At 42.6% G+C, this 23,841-nt stretch overlaps 2 protein-coding genes across 2 annotated transcripts in view; one reads left to right on the plus strand and one right to left on the minus strand.

The window, feature by feature from the left end:
• The window catches only part of LOC117581729 (MKRN2 opposite strand protein), a 62,484-nt gene that overhangs the window by 20,501 nt on the left and 18,142 nt on the right, over nt 1-23,841 (minus strand). Inside the window, exon 2 of the mRNA XM_034269109.1 lies at nt 8,559-8,690. The gene's annotated coding sequence lies outside the window, so the exon portion shown is untranslated. The remainder of the gene's footprint in view (nt 1-8,558; nt 8,691-23,841) is intronic.
• The window catches only part of LOC117581728 (protein eyes shut), a 43,496-nt gene continuing 19,670 nt past the window's right edge, over nt 16-23,841 (plus strand). Inside the window, exons 1-4 of the mRNA XM_034269108.1 lie at nt 16-774; nt 4,792-4,940; nt 18,951-19,103; nt 19,197-21,448. Of these exons, the coding sequence (XP_034124999.1) occupies nt 176-774; nt 4,792-4,940; nt 18,951-19,103; nt 19,197-21,448 (3,153 nt within the window). The 5' untranslated portion in view covers nt 16-175. The remainder of the gene's footprint in view (nt 775-4,791; nt 4,941-18,950; nt 19,104-19,196; nt 21,449-23,841) is intronic.

Genomic DNA, 23,841 nt, shown 5'->3' on the forward strand with positions numbered 1-23,841 from the left:
ATACAAACAATTGCGGAGGGCAAACAATGAGAACTAATAAAGCACTTAAGCGGATTGACGAGCAGCAACAAGGACAAGCGAAAGGACACTCAACTGTAAGGCAGCAGCAGCTCAAGGAGCAACAGCAGCAGCAGCAGCATCAATCAAAAGCACTTTCCAAGAATCCACTGGGCGTATGATCAACGTGATTCAGATTGATAAACAGACAATGGAGGAATCGCCTCAAATGAGACGCGAAATTGGTCGAAGACGTCCCTTACAGCTGCTGCAGCAGCAGCCAGAGGAGGATGAGCAGCAGCAGGCGAGAACCCTGGAAGAGGATGATGACCGAGCTGCCACACCGTTGACAGCAAATGGTTGCACTACCACGGGCCTGACTGCCACCACCACCACCACCACCACCCAGAAGCAACAAACAACAACGGATATGCAACGAAACCACCTGCAAAAGATGCCAACAACAAGAACCACAGCAACAGCAACAACCACAATAGAAAAACCAACGATAAAAACCATTCCAAAAACTTCAACTCCATCTCCAACGGCAGCATCAGCATCAGCAGCATCCTGCTGCCCGGAAACAGCACCAACTTCACCAAACTCTGCCTGGACATTAAGGATATTAGCTAAGTGCGGCGGTGGCAGCGGCTTCCACTCCAGGCTGCTGCTGCTTCTCGGCTTATGCCTGGGCCTGCTTGTGGGTGGCGGCGACGCAGGATTTGCCTGCCTCAGCAATCCCTGCGTGTTTGGTGTATGCATCGATGGCCTAAACAGGTAAGTTAGTTCTGCTCCCACTTGCTCCCTGAACTTGTAAGGCCAATACTTTTGAGCTTTAGAGATGGTAAAACTAAAGGGAGAGTCGTGACTTTTGGGTGTGAAGACGATAATCCATTTCTACATTGAAAGGGTTGTACATTTTCATCAAAATAATACGCGTAACAACCCCTAATGACTATAGGTGACTGAGACTATTTACAGAATTCCCTAACTTACCTTAACGTACCCTAAACTAATCAGAAAATATTTTTAAAATATTTTAAAGTACTTCAGAAAACGCCTCTACTACCCTCTGAGAGTAATTTGTGTATCTTTCCATCGATACCTTTCCCATTAGCATAATTCCCATGAAACCTTTCAGCATTGATTATGCATTTCACATTCCTTTGCGATAGATCACGCTGCCATCCCTCTGGGTCTCGGGCAGGTGGTGGTCATCGCTTGGCATTTGCTTAAAATTGCATTCGGTTTCAGAGTTTGAGGCTCGCTGCACATTTTGTGCTGATTATCGCCAGAACAGACGCCCGTCCAACACATTTCGAGTGGCAATAAACTTGCACCACTTGAGCATACAGGAGTGGTTCCAGTTTCAATTCGCATTCCATCGAATCCCAAGGCATACACTCGAGCATCCCTATTGATGCCGCCACTTTGCAGGCAAATGAATTTCCCGCAGATATCCAACCCCACATGGCCTGCCCATCTGCTGCACATACACTCCAGTCTTCAGCCCCTGTATTCTGATCCCACTCCCCGACTCTCATCCTTTAGACTTTTTTAATGCATGCCCGTTTAAATGGGGTTAAGTTGCGGCCACTGCGAGTGTGTGGCAGGAATGGTGTGGCACAGCCAGAGGAGGAGGAGTAGGATAACGCTAGCAGGCGAGTGTGCTGAGTGGGTTTCAATTGCACGGAACTGGAAAATTATTAACTGGGCTGAACTGAGCCAAAGTGCATTCTTAATGCGGTAAATTTACTGCCAAGATATATGCCAAGGGATTTAGTCAAGTTTTCAATTGGAAAAAAAGTAATATAAAGGCAGGGGGATTTAGGAATGAATTTAAGATTTACAGATCTATATATTTGAGGGATTAGTTACATTAAAAGTTTCCAAAAATATTACCTTTAGAGTTTATTCAGTTTTGAGGATTGTTAAATGAGTCTCTGAAGATCAAAGAAGCTTCTAAAAAATTCCCAGAAATATTATCTAAATCGTCATGCAAACCCCAGACACAATTTGTGTGCAAATTGCACACCCACTTTCCACCACTCAAACTTCTTACCCGAACAAATCCTTCAGGCAAAGGTAATCCACGCAAATCTATTCAAAATAACACTCAAATCTTCATTTTGCTTTAAATTCAAATCAGGGGAAACATTTCAAATAGCTGCACTTTAGCCATTCGACGGGGATAGACTTTGGGGCTTAGCTGTCCTCCTGACACATCCTTGCCACCACCAACCAACCAACCAACCATCAGCTAGTATAGCCAATTGCACAATCAAGTTTCAGGGAGGCAAAAGAGATGGACTGGCTGATGAAGATGCTGTTAGTTCTCCATCTGTTCAGCACCCTTCTCCAGCTGTTGGATCCTTCCTCGTGGACTGCCATCGCTCTTCTTGACGCCATTTATACGACTAAGCAACTGGCATTTTATTTTTCTTTGCTCACTTCGCGATATATGCGACCGCTAATCCTGCAGCCAGCCACCCACTGAAGCAAAAGCGGTTAAGATGTGTGTGGCTGTTCTTCTTTTTTTTCTTTATTTCACGCAAAAGCTGTAAGTCAAATGCAAGAGGAGCTTGGGGGAAAAATTGTTTGCCCGGCGATTGCATTTTTCCCCAAGACTTTGGGTGGGAGTCCGTGAATGGATAGGAAAGTTTATGTGCTGGCAAGTGGAATTTATAGCTGCAATTAAATTTAACATGATGCCATGAGATTTAAACGGATTAACTGAATAGTTTTCGACCAAACTTCCAAGTTTACAGACAGCGTCTCCGGGGGTAGATTTCAGACTTCAGACACCAGACTCCAGACTAGAAACGCAGTGAAAGAGCTTCACGGCCATTTCGTATCTGAGAACATTGATATTTTATTGGTTTATCTTGGTTTATGTGCACCGATAAGCCCTGCTTTTAACTGTTTTATGAGCTGGCTGTTAAAACTGTAGCCGAAAGTCCAATAAAAGTTGAGCGTCGGTTTAGATTTGTTTAGCAAATTGCTGCAGCGATTAAGTGTACAGATTGGCAGCGGTTTAGTGAATGTTTTTAACAAGTTGAAAGGACTAATGAAAGAAGTTTTTTAAATTAGTTTTCATGTACCGTGTGCAGCTAGGATGCGCGTTGATGCATTATACAGACATTCAGATTAAAAATCACTTTCGGCACAGTCACATCCTCCATTCGATTCCCCATGGTACTGGCTGATGGCTTTCCACTCTTAAATTCTGATTATTCCCTTTCTTGCCCAAATGGCACAGAGAGTGATCGAAGTACATGTACAAGCAGAAGTCGAATGCCATTATATAGTCATTTCCCCAATTGTTCCTGCCAAGGCAACAAATCAAATGGTCTCCAGGGTGAAAATGTCGAGCCGAAGGCGGTAATCAGGCTGTATCTCAGGGGCTCTTCAGTCAGACAGCCAGAGAGAACAACATACGAGTACGGGTACGGGTACGGGTACGGGTACGAGTAGGTATGTGTCTAGGTGCTTATCTCTATACTTAGTGCTCGAGCACACACCCAGCCACACATACACAGACTGCACTGGCAGCCCGGTTGCCTTCTGCATCCTAATGTAATCCATTATAAAGGACAACCAGCAGAGAGCTTCTCTCCACCCCCACCTGTGCTTTGCTCACAGGTAAGAAAACTTCTTTAATTAAGCTGCTCCTTGCTGCTCCTGCCCCTGCTCGTGTGTAAGCTTCCTGCCATGTTTTGTCTTGTTTCGCTCTGGTCTGCTCTCGGTCGCAGTGTTCCCCTGACACATTTTTTGTGTGTTTGCTCTTTGCATTTTCACTTACATTTCCATTTCGATTCGGGTTCTGCCCGTGGGTTAGGCAATGAAATAGCAAAAAAAGGAAGCCAAATCCCCCATGTCTACCAAATATTTATTTCCACTACTCAAGTGTAATGTGGCGCTGCCTCTCAAAGTTTATTGCACTCAAAAGGCTATAGGAAATGGATAAATACATAGCTTTGTGTACATATGTACATTTCGGGTGGCGGATGTGGGTAAATATTTACAAAATATAAAAGGAGAGAAACATTGAAATTGAAATTGAAATTGAAGGAATATCCATTGAGTATATATTTCCTTCATGAATGACGTTCAACAATGGCTCTTAGTTTTGATTATTTGTAGTTGAATTTTGCTGCAAGTGGTTCAATGCCACTTTCATAGAGATGGCAGTCTGACTCAATGGTCAGATTCAAGCGATCTGTTCAGCATGTCAATAACTATAAATTAAATATATCCAATCTTTCCCTAGCCAGAAGCTCTCAAGAGTATGCAATAATTAAATTTCCAATTCAAGAAACATTCCATACATTAAATCAAAATTTCGTTATCGTGCTTCCCCCCGATACAACTTTACTCTCACGCTCCCATCTCTAGTCGGGACAGTGCCTTCACTTCAATTACTACAAACTGCCGTTATTGTCTGGGCGTGCTGTGTACAGTTATACTCGCACATACGAATACGAGTACTTCCATATACTCACAGCGTGTTCGGTTTACTCCCCATATTGTGCCATTTGCTGAAACTATTTTTATCTAAAGCTTTATTTTTTTGCTTTCTCTCTTTTTTTACCTGCGACTCTCTCTTGCTAACTCATCCTCTCTCTCTATTTTTCCATGTCTTTTATGTGCGGGTGCTTTTTCCCCAACGTTTGATGCATCATTGACACACCGTTCCACCTACAAACAACCAACCCACAAAAAACAACACAAAACATGGAAAAAAATGGGTGAAAAAAAACCTCCGTGTTCCGATAACAACAACGATAACAACAGCTCGTACTCGTGCTACTGCATTGATGGCTATACAGGGATCCAGTGCCAAACGAATTGGGATGAATGCTGGTCGGGGCCCTGTCAAAATGGCGGGACATGTGTGGACGGTGTGGCCTACTACAATTGTACGTGTCCGGAAGGATTTTCTGGTAAGTGTACTATATGCTATCTCCCACTGTATATATATCAGTATGTGGGTTGGGTGCATGCGGTTTATTTTTGGGAGCGCAGCAGCAGCATCAACATGGAATATGGGGAACCCAACTAAAACGCTGCACGCTCAACGAGCCAAAGCTCTGGGATGCAGGGGCCAGCTATGTGGATTGAAGTGGGAGTTCTGAAGTTGTTGCTGTTCCCCCTGCAGTTCCACTTTCCACGTGCAAAATGTATTTTTATTAAGCCAACATGAAAAAAAGCAAACCCAGGAGGAGTCTCTCCAGAGCCCAGACAGATAGCTAGGTATACGCGTACTCCAGTAAATAGAGAACATTTCCGGCTGGGAGGACCTCTACGTCCTGCCCGCAAACGTATTTGGTAGCAGAAAAAGTAGAGAAAAGAAAATGTAGTGTAAAATAAAAATATAACATACAATGGCTAGTTTTTACTTATTTCTCCAGCATTCGCTCACACATGTGTCTGTCTGTTCTTCTTTTTTAACGCGTGCTCCGAAGGGGTGAAGCAGAGAGGGCAGAGTGGGGAGGCAGAAAAACAAGAAATATCCAAAAGTAAGAAAACCAAACGAAAGGAAAATGGTGCACTCATTGAAGTGGAGCTGCTTTTAATACCCTAACCCAAGCGGTTGACCAGTGAAGCGAAAGGGGTTCAAAAGATTTAAGCTGCCGCTCTGAGAGATAAGTTAGGAGGCAAATATTGAAAAAATATTTAAAATAATAAATAAAATAATAGTTAAATCTAGAATCAGTATTATTCTGTCAAAATTATCAGTGCAGAACCTAGCTTTATGGTTTTCGTATCAAAGATTTTTCATATTAAATATTTAACTAAATATTTAGCATCATCTAATGAGATTTAGGTTACTTAGGTAATCTTCAAAACCCTTCTAGTACTTCAGGCTTAAGCATTTCCCAAACTGCTAACATAATTCCTAGTCCTCTTCGGACCTCTGCATTGCCTGTCAGAAATGTCAATCAAATATTTACCCCTAAAATCCATTTCCCAAAAATATCAATATCCGCTAGAGGGTATCCGAAAAGTGGGAAAAGTAGAAAAGAAAACAATCTACTCAGAGCGAGAGTAGATCTCGAAAGCCGTCAAAACGAAAGGGGGGGAATGGACGAGCAGATCCCATGGCTGGCAAACCAACTTTAATGTGGTCTATTGTGGTAGTCAATGTTGGGTGCTTAACTTGCCACTTGCCACTTGCCACTGCTGCCACAGCCACTGCTCCGAGCTACCAGTGCTCCGTGTGTGTGAGTGTTGGCCAAGTACGGAAGTCTAACCATGAATGTATCTAATGTTCATCCTTTTGGCTTCGTGTGCTCCGTACTTTCCTCTCCCCCCTCTTGCCCGCGTACACATAAACACATTTACTTATGCTACGTGTGAGAAGCACTTAGTGTCCGTTCGTGTCTCTCTCTTAGTTTACTTTTTTACTCTCTTTGCTCCTCTTTGGCTCTTAGTGTGTGTGTGTTGGCCACAAAGTTGACTTTACAAAATTTAGTGAAATTTATAGCCAGCGTATAGGTGTGATATGTATCTGTTACTGTAGTCGCATCAACGCCAAAAACTAAAACCGAAACACAAATTGCAGCAAATTTGTTCAAGAACTTTTCCTGATGAGTTCAACGGGGGAAAACCAGCTGAACAATCAGGCCAAAAGAGGTCAAAACAGACAGGGACAGTGGCCACAAGACAGGAGATGGAGCGCAAAGTCATTGACTGACTCGTTTGGACCCCAAAAGAGTCTGGGGAATAAATTAAATGTCTGCGAATAAAATAAATGCAAGGCTAACCCTGAACATGAAATGTACATGTGTTTTCTGGTCGATTGGTTGCATACATTTCAAATGGAAATAATGTGAAAGGAATGTTCAAGTTATTTGAAAATTCCGTTTTTAATTAAAGCGAGTTTTGAAATGAAAATTCAGACGATAGATGGAAATATTCGTTGCTGCTATTGAGGAATTTGAATTTTAATCAAATCAAATATTTATTTAACCAAATGAAAGCTAAGATTGATACAAAGTCAATCATTTTATGGAAATATTGCTGCAGAAATAAAACATGTTCTTTCCTATCATGGCTCAAAATGATTCACACAAAGGATGGCATTATTTATTATTATTTTATTATTATCACATTTTCCGTTTAAAATCCCATTTAAATTCAAAATTTGTATTCCCAAAAATCACATCACTCCTGCGACCGCTTAGCAAAGTTTTCTCTTTTGGCCAACAAACAGTTCAGAGAATCAGAAACAATTGCATTCATTTAGCATAAATATAGTAGAATAGAGAGCAGAGCAGAGCAGAGCAGGGTAGAGCGGAGCGGAGCGGAACGCAAAGAAAACAAAGGCCCACAAAAGCATAAGCACTGCAAATGAAATCAACACAAAAACAAATAAAATTATGCACTGCAATCTCTCTGTGGAGTTGAGGCTCCCCTGATCCCTCCACATGCCCATGCAGCTCTCCAACGATTTTCACAGAGGAAAGTAAGCTATTCCATTGCAAATTGCTCTCCAAAAAAGCACGGAAAAAAGACAAACTCAAATGTAAATAAAGCAAACAAAAAAATGCATAACAAATTCAGAGCCACAAAAAATAGGGAGGGAAAAGAAATATGCTTTTGGCCAGAATGGACGTATATAATAAATAGATTTTTTTGCCAAAGGCACGCGCAATCGTCGGAAATGAAGCCATAAACCATGCAAAAAGTTCAGGACAAAATAAAATGCCATGAAACCAGAAAGGAAGAACAGCAGCTTTGGAAGACCTAAAACTGTAGATACTCTTGGAGAACTAGGAAAATCTTTTGGAATTTGGTCAGGAACGAAAAAACACATCAGTCACTACGCTTTTACAACAAATCATTGAATGATTTCTAGAATTTAATAAATTTTTACTGACTGAATACAATTTGTCTACGAATTTTAACTGCCAACACAAAATAGCTATACCCCCAGCTAGGGTACAAGAGTTTTAGATAGAAAGCACACAAATTCAGCTCAAATTTCGAAATGAAATGCACTGCATCAATGGCAAGGAAGGAATTGTTGGAGAGAGTAGGTTTAGCAACACGAAAACAAAGCGAAAGTAACGGGTGCACAGAGTTCTAAAGAGTAAAAGTGGGTGGTTGGGTAGACCTAGGCGAGAGAGATGGACAGACGCCTCGGGGCATTATTTAACCGCTCATTGAGTTTTGGATAGCTTTCACCTTGGCAAAAAAGCCCCTCACTGGCTCATTCCAGCTCTCCTTCCGGTCCAATCCCCTTTTCGTGGGAATTAACGAAAAAAAAATGTTCCAAATGCAAATGAAAGAGACCGCGACGTAATACTAGGTATAGAGAGAGAGACAGCAGGATTCTAATTAATTTTATGAGCCACCCGCCCCTCTGGCTCTGACTCGACTCTAACCTCTGCATTGCATTGCGCATATTTTTGGCAGGCCTTTCGCTTTTTTTTTTTTTTGGTATTTTTTTGAGGATGGAGCCTCTTGGAGGCTTTATGCCTTTTGAAGTGGTTGCAGCTGCAGGCTGCAGGATATACAGAAAAATGTGGATCATGATTTACCACTGTTCCACTTACCGATGCTTTGTGTTGCTTTTCTATGATTTCCTCTTTAAAGATAAAAGTGGAGGCTTTGATTTGGTTTTAAGCTATCTCCTTTTTGGCAGCGTTGACCAAACTTTGGCCTAGGTAATCAGGCTGATTAAAGAACTGAAAAGGAAAGGAAAATAAAGAAACCAATTAATTGAAGAAAACGAGACAGTTAGAATGAAGATAAAAAAGATAAAGACAAAATAAAATATATTTATGAAAAGAATCGAACAAAAATAAAAGAACTACCCAATGAATATTTCCTTACAAGTAAAGCCTGTGGACATTTTGTACCTTAAAGAAACTTTCAGTTGGATAAACATTTTTCAAGACTCCAGGAAATGAAACCCTTCTTCTGTCTAAGCCAAACACATATTTCCTGCCTCCATCATCTGTTTGAGACTCCTTATTTGCTGAAAACATCTGACTAATCGTACAGAAATCCACGCTAATCCGCGAGTTAATACCCGAGAATCTGTCTGAATCTGTCTGTTTGCTGCTGCTTGTGGTGTTCCCATCAGTTATGGAATTATTGCCATGAAGACATAGACAATTGTACAGGCTCCCAGCAAGGCATTTGCAATCTTCTCTCTCTCTGTGTAAGCTGCAATCCCCAACAGCCTTAACCTTGCTCTCCATGCTCTACATACGCAACACTCCCCGTGCAATCCAATAACAAAGCCTGGGCATGCCTTTGTCCTTTGGCTCCTTGGCTGCTGGCCTTTATGCAATCATAGCAGCCGCCATTCAAAGATGAAGGGAAACCGTAGGGAGAGGAAGAGAGAGAGGGAGAGAGACTGCAACGCGAAAACAATGCAATGGAGGAAGGTCCTTCCTGCGCCTATTCTCCATTGAAATTTTCGCATTTCACATTCACGCAAATGCAGCAAATCAACAATAAAAAGAAAGAATAAAGGAATGGCCATAAGTTTTTGTACAGAACGAAGCTGGGAATACTCTGTTGGAGGCGCAGAAAATGTCGCTACGCTATGAACTATTCCAGAAATCTATACAAAACATTCAATTCAGGGATCATTTTGTTCAAAGTGAACAAATAAATTCCCTAATCAATTGCGGCATTCTTAATATATTTCACTACCAAAAAACTCCCCCCCAAAGTCTTAAAACCCTTTCATTATAGAGTATTAATATGGAAATGCATTCAAGTTGCAGCAAAATGCAGTTTGTGCCGCGTTTGGCTTTTTCTCTCGCATTTTTTTCTGTGCAATTTTCGCTCTGTTTTTTATTCCGCACTCGCTTGATATTTTATCGTAATTTTTCTGGGCACCAAAGTACTCTTTTTTTGTAGCTCTGCTTCATCAGCGGCTTTTGAGCGGTGTGCGTGTGTGTGCATAAATTTTCACCTGTTTGTGTGTGCTCCTCCACATTTGATTGCACTTTTGCCACCGCCAATTCGGATATTTTGTGCACATTTTCATGTAGTCAGTGGAAGATACGCGTACATTCAATCAAGCATCCAGGTTGCTCATTCATCGATTTATGGCAGCTTCTTTAATCAGCATATAAAACTTAAATATACATAATTTTCTCTTGTTTGTAAGGCTTGGCAGAGGTTGATTTTATTTTAATCCGATTTAAAGCGATGCTCATGGGATAGTTTAAGAACGATCTACCTAATTTACTCACTGGAATAATTCCCACAATTTTAGTTGTAGCGCACGATAAATAGCAAAACATTCAATCACACGACTCAACGATTTGCATACATTTTTTATTTCAATTACCCCCAATTGAAATCACGTAGCATTTATCGCCCCGAGTGTAATCTATAAACAGAGTACAATTTTCCATTTTCCCATCCGTATTGTCCCCATTCTAGAGAGCTAATCAATGGCCCTTTGGGAATTAGTTTTCGGTTCTCATTTTTGTTGTTTGTTTGTCGTGTGTGTGTGTGTGTGTGTGTTTCCCAACAACAGCTTAAAATATTCATGATATTATTGATTTTATAATGGCCGTAACAGCAACAGCACCCGAGTTTGATGAACTTTTGAGAGCGTAACCACACACATTGAGGGGTTGTGGGTGAGATATTTTTAAATGCTTTATTATGGGTCCTGGGATTAGCCGTGTAATCGAATGCCAATAGGTTTTTTATTTGTTATTTTTTTGTGCAGCAGCTGTGATTAAAATGTTTTATGGCAAATTGTTTGCAATGAAAAAGAGTGCTTCAATTGGTGTAAATTCACAAAAAATAGCAGTACCTCAATTAAGAGCTCTGGGGTAAGCTGTTAATTTCATCTTTTTTATTCATTTATAGCAAGAAGTATACGCGTTTAATGGTGTAGAGTAAATAAATCAGTAAAGGTGTTTTAACTCTGTTTAAATATTGACGGGTAGCCTTTTTATGAACGTTGTGAGTGATGAAATGTTGTTGATTTTCTTTGCCATAACTTCACTGATTTAGTTTCTGTTCTACAGTGGAGAGTAATTCGAGCTTACATGTTAAGATCAATCGAAAGCAGTTTGGAGAGTCGCTTGGAGACCGCTTGCAGCGGCTGCTAACAGGCAGCGATAACAGAGATGGGTAGCAGGCTGTTAACTTAGGATGTTAACAGCGCTGTTGCTCTGCCAGAGCTGCTATCAACTCTGCGCTGATAAATTTATATTTCTTTGACTATGTTTGACTTTATTTTTCTTAGAGATATTTTTTATAATTCCCTTTGCCATTTCTACATAAATATTTATTTAACTGTTTCCTTATTTGCAACTTTCATTAAGATTTTCCCATAGAAAGCACTTCTCCCTTTGTCCTCTACAAACCTTAGCCTACATATTAGTTACCCCACTCATACATTTTATTACCTTCACTCCTACACTTAGCCACCTTCGAAACAAACAAACTTTCTGTATCCTTGACAATATATTCCGATTAAGGTCAAAGACAACAAAGCCCAAAGCAGTGCCAACTACACTTTATTTTTCTAGCACCTTTATCGATCTTTGCTTATCAACAATGGTGCCAGAAGTTCATTAATTAATTAGTTCGAAGCACCTAAAAAGGGGAAAAGGGCAAGCACACAGAGTCCCACACAAGGCGCATGTCCCTGGTACATGCTTACATATATCTTCATCCTTCGATTTGGTGCAATCTGAAAATGCGATTTTCGCACTCATAAATTTGCCCATTGAACTCTCCACACACAATACTTTCTAATTTTACGCAACGTTGCCGAGCCAGACGATAGAAAATTGCCAGGAGAGAGACTCCTTTATGCCACGTACCCAACCTACAACCTACAACCTACCTCCCAACCTCCCACATTCAATGTAAAAGCGAAAGAAATTTCTCTGCAACCTGGAAAATTCAATAGAAATCGGCTTGTGGGGTGCAAAACGAATGGGGAAAAACTGAAAATCAGTTCTGGGGAAATGTTGTACAAAATGCAATTAATTAAACGCGCTAATACATGTGCCGATGTATGTGTGTACGTGTGAGGTTATGCAGCTCCTTGCCTCGAAATTGCCGTGAAAATGAGCTTCTCCCCTTGATGCCTGCTGCCATTTCCCTTTCGCCTGGCTTCTCATTGTCCTCTGCCAATGGCAAGGTTTTCTCTCTAGTAGCAGAAGAGAAAAAAAAAAAAGATGGAAAACCCAAGAAGCGAAGGTTGGATTCGAGCGTAGGATACCCTACGCGGGCGCTCGAAGAATGAAAAATTAAATAATGTTCGAGACTAAGAAACGATTTTTCCCCTAGTGCTAGTGCTCATCAAACCCCCCAGCTCTAGGGTACACAAAATGGAAGCGTAGCAATTGAAAAAGCAACAATGCGCACCACAAGACATTCAAGTGCGGAGAGCTACGACCCACCAATCCAATTCTCACACCCACCTTAAATATGCGAAATCGAATTGGTGACTGGACCGCCGGGCGGGTTCCGTCTGTGCAGAAGCAGAGTGACATGAATGGCACTAGATTTTCGACTGGGAGGCTGTGTGGATAGCTGAGTGAATGGATACCGTGATTAGTTTCCCCGGCGCATTTGAAAGCAGCATGAGGCAGCAGGACGAAGCACGAAGCACGAAGGATGAGGCACGAGGCATGCAGCAGCATCAGCAGGAGATGAAACCAAAGTGCATTTCATTGCTCACTGTCGCAGGTCCCAAGCAGCGATTTACGGCAATGGATGCCATTCCCGCAAGCAAGAGCTGTCCAATTCAAACCCCTCCCGCATCACCAATTCAATGATAATAGATTGGCCCAGGCACTGGCTGAGATTAGTTTCGCATACAAATTGTCGAAGCGACGTGGCTCAAATTCTAACAAGCTAAATGGTATTCTTACTGCTGTATAATTGAAGACTTCGCAATGAATAAGCCAATATCTATTGTATTTCTTTTCGGTGAAAGCCAACAAAAGTTGAAGGAAAAAGCGAATTCGTTGGGGATTTTAAGCTTCAACAAAGTCGATAGTTATTTTTAGAGAAGATATTGAAAGTCCTGCATTTATGCTTTAACTTTAGGTGCACTCGCAAACAAGTTTTTGTTATATATTTCCCAAATTTCTATAGGAAATAAAGATGCCAATCAAGAGTAGCTCCAGCCCTTAAAGTCTCTTAACAATTTATCAACCATAATCCCCTAGGAAATGTTGCTCGTACTCGGAAAGATTTTCCATTTTCCATTCAGCTAAAATTGTTGATTAAGGAAATCCTTCGTTGTTCTGGAAATTCCCTCCCTTGCACATAATTATGATTTAGGAACGAATTCCGATCTTTGTTTGGCAGTTGATGCACTTTTCAGTTTTCAGTTTTCAGTTTGCATTTTCCAGCTTGCAGTGCACTCAGTCGTTCATTTATGCATGGAAGGGAAAAATGCAGGAAAAAGCCAAAGCAGTGAAAGCATCAGAATAAGGCAACGAAATGTGCAATATTTTCAACTCATGCACCTTTATGAGCATAAACGATGCCAGATTCCGAATGCACACAAACACACGCAATCCTCTCTCCACACTCGACTCACTCTCCCTCTCGTACGCTGAACATTCAGATATTGTATATTTCTTGGGGGAAAAGTAACAAGCAAATAAGAAGCACAAAATGTGTGCAGATAAAATTCAAATTTCAATTTGTGCATCGACTGCAGCGGACTGAGAAAAAGCCAGAGAGAGAGGGAGAGCAGAGAGTTGGTCCCTGGGGCGGACCAAGGGATAGTGACAGAGGATGGGGTGCGATGGCCATGTTTATTGTGACTCGAAGCCAAAACAAATGTTCGTACCTTGTTGCACAAATGTTTACAGTTCGCTGCCAGCAGCCACAAAAACATGCAACACAGAAAAAAAAAACACACACACACACAATGAGAAACTATTGCAAGAAAACGATGAAGAAGCAAAGGAACGAGTACCATGACAGGCAACAAAAAAAGAACTTTACAATAAAGAAAAATGGCAAACGACAAGCGCCGAGATGAATGGAGAAAAGTTATGGAGAATAGAAAGAGTGGAGATTGGAAAGTTCTAAGGCAATCCCAGGACTGCTCGTGGAAAGGCAAGAGAGAGAGAGGGAGTGGGCTCGGGGTCACCAAAATCAATCATAACTTACGACTACAAAGAAAGTTACAACTAAACATTAGTCATGGAAACAAGAAAAGTCTGGCGATCGCAGCAAATCAATACAAGCGATGAGGAGAGTAAAGTTTTAATAGAAATTATAAGGTTCTTTGAGTTTTAGCAAAACAAATAGAAAGGGGAAAAAAATATGGTTCAGGATATCCAGAAATATAATCATTGAATATAGAAAATAATAATAGTTCGAAGTCAATCAGCTAATAGAACACTTTTGGAGGTACAAGTGAAGTCTCTCTCTAATAGTATGTAGAAAAAAACCGAAAAAGAACAAAGAAAATTCCACTAAATCTTTGGCAGAAAAATCAAATCAAATCATAATATTCTTACAGTCAATTTAAAAAATGTAAAACCAAAGTTATTTTCGAAAATTTATACATTCATTTACTCTACAGAGAAACATTTATCAATCTCCGAGTGAAACCAAACCCGAAACGTTATCAATATTTGAGCAACACTTAAAATTTGATTAATGGTTGATTTCTGAGTGTGTGCCTGCGTGGTTTAAATATTTCGACAATCGCAAGGAAGCATTGCCTACCACGTTCTGGTTCTCTTTTTTATTTTTTGCTGTCGAAAATCCACAAATGAAAAGCCAAAACCAAAGAGGGAATACGAACACCCAGAGCTCCGTCCATTAAGCGGACAAAAACAGAGCGACCGATGCAAGTGAGTGAGAAAGAGTGAAAATTGTGCGTCCAATTCGAAAAAATTCATTCATAAAACATGGCCCGTAGATTGCGGCACAGTGGGTGTACGGCATGGCATTTTTCCCGTGCCCACAGCAATGACCAAAGAGCACAAACCCAACCCTAGCCCCAGCCCCACCTCCTACCCTCTTGCGGACCCACGCACATGGCGAAATAAAATGAAAATCGATTTTCACTTTAACGACTTCACACGTAAGAGAAGGGGAGGGAAAGCCAGAGAGACAAAGAGAGAGAGAGAGAGAAGTTGGTAAGAAAAAGTATTGCAAAGGCCTCGATGAAACCACAAACGGAGCCAAAACAATGAACAAGAAAGACCAGAAATCATCGTCAATGCAATAGGAAAAGGTAACCTCAGACGGCAGACCATGCTCGTATATGGGAAGAGGGGTTGGTGGTGGTGGTTGGCAGGAATGTGGGTTAAGAACTGCGTGCGTGTTTAGTTGTGCCTTCTTCTGCCACTCGTGTATTCTCAGGGCGCCTCATGCCGCTGCCTCTGTGTGTGTGCTTGACCACTTCCTGTATTTGTGCATGAATTGGAGCGTAATGTGACATTTCATGTGTCTGCTTTGGGGCGCAAAAATAAAAGACCAACAGCAGCAGTGGCAGCAGCAGTGGAAATTGTTGACTCTATTGCAACATGTCGTATGCGCAATTAACTAAATGATGCCACTGCAGATGACCCAAAGTGGAGATCCGTAATTGAATGCTCAGCATTCGATACAGTTTTGAATTTAACAGCAAACCATAAAGAAAAATGAAATATCATCGAAACACATTTTAAAGAGCAGTAAAATAACATAAAACAAAAAGCAGATTGCCTCGCATTTGGCATATCGACCATAAACAAATTGAAATGTGCATTGCCATGTCCAGCCAGAGATTCCCAGAGTCCGACTTGGATGGCAGTTTATGGTCAGAATGGGTGGGGAAATTGAAGCTGTTGCTTGCCATGAAATACGAGAATATGCCGCAGTCCGAGGCAGTCTGACTGTCCTGCCACATCCATTACTCAATCGAAATATAAGCCAGAGAACAGGACAGCCTTGGTGTCCTTGCAAGCATAAATTTTGTGCACGATGCTCTTCTCTTTTTTTTATGGTGTGTATTTCAAAGAAATAATTCAACCAACGAAATGATATGTTAAATATTGAAAGTGCTTGACGATGGCATAAATGTTTACAGATGATGATTGAGAGTGTACGCTTTAGAGCTCTATAAAAATGTTATTATTTGTATGGCTAGAGGGTAGAGAAACACATCTCTGAACTGTATAATTTTCCATTCCTTCACTAATAAACACAACCCATTAAAATTGCTGGAAACTAAGCTCTGAAACTTCTGGCAAAAGCCACATTTTGCAAATTGGAAATGTCAATCCTTAGGTGACATTTAGAGGTACAATAATAAAACTAATTTGTAGTCTGAAATGGAAACACACTTCCAGAAGTGTTGCTACATAAATTAATGATATGAAATACAGATGAAAATTATCAGTTAAATTATCAGCCTAAGCAGCAGCAAAACGAGGCAAATGCAATCATCATTTGGCTGCAATCGAAATGTTCAATAGCAAACCAAAGACAGAGTTTGATTAGATATTTCTCGTATGCAAAGTCCAGTCATAAGCTAAATAAATGACATGGACGGACAGCCCCAGCTTCTAGAGGACTCTTCAGGATTTGGTTATCTCTCAGTGTCCGTTGGCTTCTTTGCTTTTCTCTGCCGTTCCAATGTTTTTGTGTGTTGATTTAGTGCTTATGCAAATTTAATGTATGTATGTTCGTAGCTCTCGTCGTGCACTCCCTGTCTACCAGTTTCCACACATCGTTTCCATAGACTTACATTATTGTTGCATTATAAACCAGACAAGGCACACACTTATTTATCTTTTATGAGCGCTCGCCAGCTGCAGTTTTAGTTGTGGGGCATTTGAGGGGTAAAAGAGAGTTTGTTGTAATTGTGTTTGCGATTTTAAAAACAGATTAAAGCTAATCAAATAAGCAACATCTGGAATATTATCGTCAGAACAATCGAAAACATAACGAAATGCTCTGTAGAAATATGTTTCTAACCCTGCTATTATTTTAAGAGACAGTTCCCCATTTATGGAGGTATCCTTAGGTCCCAATGTCAACTAAGGCGTTCCTTATTCTTCTTATTTTTATGGCTGGATGTCCATCAATGTATACACGATTGTTTCCACCTCGCTCCCAGTTGATGCAATTTTCCGCATTAAATTAGGAAGATTCTCCTTTTGTTTTTTAGAGTCGGGGTAGAAGCATTAATTTTGGGCAGAGTGCAAAGGCCGACTTTTTTTTTGGCACTTTTGTTTCGACACTTTGAAGTGTTTTGCCTTTTTCTTCTACTCAGGAAGAAGTTTTTCGTGCAGAGCCAGACACAGACACTTCAGAGAGATAGACGAAACGAGGCAACTTTTGGCCCAGAACAGGAGCGGAAGAGGGGCTAAAAAACTTTAAGCATATTTCTCGCCAACTTGTTGCCAAAAGAGTTTTCTCTGCACAAGAAGGTGTCCTGGAAGATGGCAGAAAGCAAACCAAGAGGCGTTTTCTATGCAGGCGCAAATAAATTGTACCCAAAGTTCAGCCATACAAAATATTTCGCTGGCAATAAATTTGCAAGGAGAACGCAAAGGATGAGGGGAGAGAGAAGAGCAGCGACACATACGTGAATGATATCTTACGCAGCGCAGTTGCAGTTGCAGTTGCAGTTTTAGGGATGAACTCACCCACACATAGACATAGACACACACACATAGATCAGATACTTGTCGTCGTTTGGCTGTTCTGTCTGTACGGCTGTCAGTTGCTTTGCCTTTTGGCAAAAAAAAAACACTGACTCTGACTCTGACTCTGAGTCGGAGTTTTTGGGGCAAAATGGAACTGTGACTGCAACTGAGGCGAATGAGACCAAGTCAACGTCGCTGCAAGTTGTTGAGCAGAAAATTGAAAAGTATTTTCAAGCATTTGTGTTTGCCATTGTGCTGGCCTGTCAAACTAGATATCCCCCAGCTGGGCAGAGTACTCTATTCCAAGTTGGGCATATGCCACAGAAAATATCAAGAAACATGGGTTTTACTTGCTAGAATAAATTATAGAAAATTATATTTCTGTTTGGTTGAAGTCAGAGTAGGAGAAACATTTTATTTTGGGATGTTTTCAGAGTGGTTTAGACAATCAATAAATTAAGCTTTCCCTCTCAATATCCATAAAAACTAATCTTGAACCGATATACAACGAAAGAGCATTCAATTGCAGCTATTTTCTCTCTCTTTTATATGCCGCACTTGTGTTCGCTTTTACGCTGTACCACTTCATATACTACAGAGAGAGTTTTGAAAGACAGACAACAAATTGTAGCCATGTAAAAGTATCTTCATGTGTATTTGTATTTGTGGATACATCTTTTTGAATTGTTTAGCTTGCAACCAAATCAGCACTTGTAGGTTGTGTTTTGATAGCCATTGATGCCTTTTTGTAGTGAATAAAACAGAGAGCGATGGGGGGATGAGTAGAGTTGCGAAGACAGACAGATAGATGGATTGGTTGCACATTAAAAGAGAGAAATTTCCATTGGTAAATGCATAATGAAAGGTCATTCAATTGCACTTGTCTTGCATATAAAACATGCCAAAGGATAGCCACAGAGTGGCCGAAAGGGTTATCCCGGGAATTTAAAAGGAATTTTATTGCAAAGCAAATTGAAAATGTAAAAAAAGCTCTAACCCTTTTCGGTTATTAATTAAAGTAGTTTTTGTGTGTAGAGAATATCTTCCAGTCAAAAAAAAGGAAATAGAAACAAAAAATGAAAGCAATTAAATTCCATAAATAAGCCACAAAATTATAACAATTATTGATGTGCAAAAATGCCAATTGCGGGCAGGACAAAAATAATTAAACCTCAAAACAAAATATCAAATAAAGTGAGGGCCATAAATAAATTAAATCCATTCCATTCCGTTCCATTCCATAGAATGGCATACATTTGTTTCTATAATTAAAATGGTCTGAGTGAAAGAAACATTTATGCATGCTTTCAATTTGTGTTTTTTTCTTTGCTCCCTCCACAGGCTCGCAGTGCGAGGAGAATGTTGATGAATGCATGTCGAATCCCTGCCAGAATGGCGGACAATGTCGAGACCGAACTAATGGCTATGTATGCACCTGCCAGCCGGGCTATCTGGGGGATCATTGTGAGCTGGATGTGGCCGTCTGCGATACGGGTAAGTTGGCACAAAAGAGACGGAATATCTCTGGGAAAAAACCATTCCGAAGCGGGGGACTTTTCTTTCAATGATTTTCTCTTGTAATTCCAGGAACCGGTGCCCGTTGCCAGCATGGTGGCGAATGCATTGAAGGACCTGGCCTCGAGTTCACCTGCGATTGTCCTGCCGGCTGGCATGGACGCATCTGTCAGGAGGAGATCAACGAGTGTGAATCGTCGCCGTGCCAGAATGGCGGCGTTTGTGTCGACAAGTTGGCGGCCTATGCCTGTGCCTGTCCCATGGGCTACACGGGCATCAATTGCGAGGAGGAGATACTCATTTGTGCGGACAATCCCTGCCAGAACAATGCCCTCTGCCTCATGGAGGAGGGCATCCCCACGTGCTACTGTGTGCCCGACTATCATGGCGAAAAGTGCGAGTATCAGTATGATGAATGCCAGCTGGGGCCGCGTTGCATGAACGGCGGCGTTTGCATCGATGGCGTGGACACCTTCTCCTGCTCCTGCCCCCCACTGCTCACGGGCATGCTCTGTGAGTGTCTAATGGTGGGTGAGGAATCGTTGGACTGTAATTACACTGCACCAGCCACCCAGGCACCGCCCACACGTGCCACAACCACAACCACAACCTCCACGTTGGCACCGCCCACGGTGCGGCCTGTCACGCCGCCAGAGACAACGCTTGCCCCACAGCAGCCCGAGGAGCCGCAGACAACCACCGAGGGTGGAGCTGCAACTTCGGAGGAGGTTTCGGTGGAGCTTAAGCCACTGACAATGGCACCACCCGAGAGCGGCAGCCACAGTGTGTCTGTGGAGCAAACGACAGTGGGGCAAGAGGTGCCCGAACCACAGCCAGAAACCACAGCAGCTCCTGCTGTGAGTGCTCCCGCTTCTTCGGCTTCTTCCTCGGAGGAGACATCCAGCATCTACACCACTCTGCCGCCGCTGCCAGGTGTGCCACGCACCACATCTGCCTCTGCGGAAGCCTCTGGCGAGGTTGTCACTTCCGAAGAATACACGACAGTGCCCCGTTTCGAGGTGAGTGGCAGTGGCAGCGCCAGTGGCAGCGAAGAAGCCACCACATTGCGACCCACGGCACCACCCAGCATCACCATAGCCGTGGATTATGCCTCAAGCTCCTCCTCTTCGAGCTCGGAGTCCGCCGAACAGCTGCCCATGGCCACCACAGCGGGTCCGATCTTTGTGCATCGCGTGACGACCATCGAGACGAGCATCTCAGTGGATTATGGCAGTGCCACGCCCACACCAACGCCCTACTATCCACAGGAGACAACAACAACGCGAGTGGTGCCGGTGCCCAGGCCGACCTTTGCCACAGAGCCACCGCTGGAAGTGGAGGAGACCACGTCCACGCATCATCTCTGGACAGAGGTTTCCACCACAGCGGCTCCATTCTTCACGGAGTACCCAGAAGAGGTGCTGATAACCACACATCGAACGAGTGCTGGCAGATTCACGACAGTCCAGCCACCAATCCGTGGCACGACAATCTCCTCCGCCTCACCCGAGGAATACGAAACATCTTCCTCCATCGAGCTATCCACTGTGCACACGCCGCACATTGTGGTTACCATTCTGGACAGCAATGCCAGCATTCCGCAGCTGATGACAACGACAATGGTGCCGCCTGCCACGCATCATCATCATCACCATCACGATCAGGAGACGACAGTGCTGCCAGGAGAGATTGTCAGCACGCTGCCAACACCCAGCGAGGATCATCATCATCATCACTATCATCCACACCACACGCCGCATGTGGTGACTACCACGCCCATGCCGGTGGAGATTACCACGGGCGTGCCCATGCAGACAGAGGATCTGATTGGAGTACAACAGCCAGCGCCAGAGACCACAGCAGCGCCATACATTCCGCCAGAGACAACATTGCCGCCACCTAAGACCACTCTTAGACCTGTGCCTCTGCCCACTCTCAGACCAACAGAACCACCAACAGCGGCTCCTACACTGCCACCCACTGCTGCTCCCACTCTGCCGCCCGCCACTCTGCCACCGCCAACGATTCCACCAACGCCGCCATCCACACAATCCGCTCAAACGCTGCCGCCACCCACGCACCACGCAGTCTACAGCACGCCCGAAGTGCCCGAAGTGCCGCCGGCACAGACCAGGCAGCCCGCAGTCACGGAGAGCAGCGAAGAGGTCGAGGGCTCCAACACAGTGGCCAGTGGAGGACGTCCGGGTGCTGGTTCTGGTGCTGGTGCTGGTGGTGTGCCCGAGGAGAAGGCCGGAGATGTGGACTGCATCAAGTTGGGCTGCTACAATGGCGGCACCTGCGTAACCACATCGGAGGGTTCCAGGGTAAGTAAACACCAATTGAATTCCACTTAGACCTATGCCCGAGTCTACAACTTCGACTTGGGAGTAGGTCAATCGATAGCAACACTTGGCACCTCCAACGGAAACGTTCGATTTGTTTGTTCGATGCGGGAAAGTACGCCCAGTACGCCAAGTATCGAAGGAGGAGGAGCAGTCAACTTTACAATTTTCAGCCCCATTGAGTTGCTAATTGGGCATGGAGTTTGGAGTTTCGGGAGGCAAAACACCGTTTACCTCTGTCCATTAATAAGTCATTAAATATGCCAGTCTAGGGCTGCCCGTATTGCCAAGGCAATGGGTAAACAGGGGCAGGTAGGGGCAGGCATGGAAAGTTTTGAAGGGAAACAACGGGGAGTCCATGAACGAGTACCCTATAAGGATGATTGTTTAGAGAGTTAGAGCATGCAGCGATCGTTACTTCCAGCGCTCGCATTTGTGCAGGCAAAATGATGCTCGACTCGAGTTGCACAAGCGAATGATGGCAAAGAGAATGTGAGAGAATTTCAGAAACAATAGCACAGATCACTGAATCTGTATCTGTATCTATCTTATCTTTACCCTCATTCAACCCTTCAATCCCTAACAACAACAACAACAATTCTGTTGCTATGCTTCATCTCTGGCGCATTCCTGGACACAATTCCAAGTCCATGCAAATAGAGGAACTTTAATCAAAACCCTTTAATGGGCTAAATTAGAAGTAGCAGCACTCACAGAACCCACAGGCAGAAGCTGCTGCACGAGCAGCAGCTAAATTTGCAAATTGACAACTTGAAATGGCCCCACAGATGCCCAGGTGCACACAGCACCAAATACAGAGAGATACCGAACGGTAGAGATACATATAGAGCACAGTAGTGCACAGATGTGCCCGGGTCATTCATACATAAATAATCAGTCAGGTGGATGGCAACGTGGGGCACGGTGGGTGTCTGCCATACTCTGATTTGCAGCAGGACCTTCCTTGCATGTAGTTTTGGGCACAATGGAAATTTACGAGCCATTCTTGTTAGATGTGCTTTAGTTTATCGTTTATATCTTTATGTCTTTAAGGAATTACCAAAAAGTCTAAGCTATTACACAGATTGGTTGCTCAAACTCTCTAGAAAGTTATGTTACCAAATAAGTTTGTAATAAAAGGTATTACAGATTCATAAGGGACTAAAGAAACTAAGTTGGGAGACCTTCAAGAATATTCTGAACATATTTTTGTGCTTTTTAACACTGTCTGGAGAGCTTTAAACTATAAAAATCATTAAAGAATACTCTACCAACACTTAACACATCGAAAATTATATCATCTTAAAACATTTTGCAGAATTAGAATTAAAATAAATCTTTTGAAGTCCTTAGAAACGCGTGACTCCTCTTTAATTTAAGTTAGGTTCTCATTCCATGACTTATCAGCAATCTTCTAATTATTACACAACTCCCTTATACTCATCACATCCTTGATAATACTCTTAAAAAATTGAAAAAATCTCTAAATTCATAAATATGAAAGTCAACTGGCAATCAAAATTCATAGAAACACACAAAACCTATACCTTTCAGTCTTTATTTTCTCGAGCAAGTGCACTTCTCAGAACTCGCATCAAAAATCACTTTGAATCAAGTATTTTCTGGCACATTTCCGGGGGGAAACTTGTGCGGCCGCCTCCCCCAATTCAACAGCAGCACCAATCTGTCTGCTCGTACTCGTATTTCAGGCAATTCCCTCGACCCTATGTGAGTTCTCAGAAAATGCCAATTGCTCTTATAAATGAATAGTTAAAAACTTTTTGGAAATACTCGTACTGGTATACGTAACAGTGGCATTAACAACAGACACAAAATACCAGGTAGAAAATCAGACAGAAAATAGCAACAACATTTTCACTTTGAAACCACAAAAAGCGTTCCCCAGAGTTGCGCTCGAAACAATAGAAGCCAGGCAGGCAGAGGCTGGGGCAGGAGCGGGCTGGCAGTCAGCAGACTGATTCCAGTATGCCAACGTATGCCTCTATTCAAGTATTTATGAAAATACTTGCGGTAATTCTGCCCCCAAAAAAAAGACACAAACATTGACTTGATGTGGGCGGGAGCTGTATCGAATTTTCCTGGCAAACTCTGGGGCCATTAATTGTGGCAGGCAGCAGTCTCTGGCCTGGCACGCAAACAAATTTCGAATGACTGCTAATAACTGGTAAATCGGAAAACTGTGCACAAAGCAATGGCATGGCAAATGTGTATATTTATAGTGGGCTATTGGGGGCAGCTATTGTTTTCGGTTTCATATTTCCTGAAATTGTCTGCTGTGCAGCAATTTTAACGTTGTCGAACACTGACTAGGGGAAATGTATACGGTTTGGAAAACATTGTTTGTGCATGACAGA

The sequence above is a fragment of the Drosophila guanche genome, unplaced genomic scaffold, assembly GCF_900245975.1.
Source record: "Drosophila guanche unplaced genomic scaffold, DGUA_6, whole genome shotgun sequence".
In the NCBI taxonomy this organism is placed as follows: Eukaryota; Metazoa; Arthropoda; class Insecta; order Diptera; family Drosophilidae; genus Drosophila; species Drosophila guanche.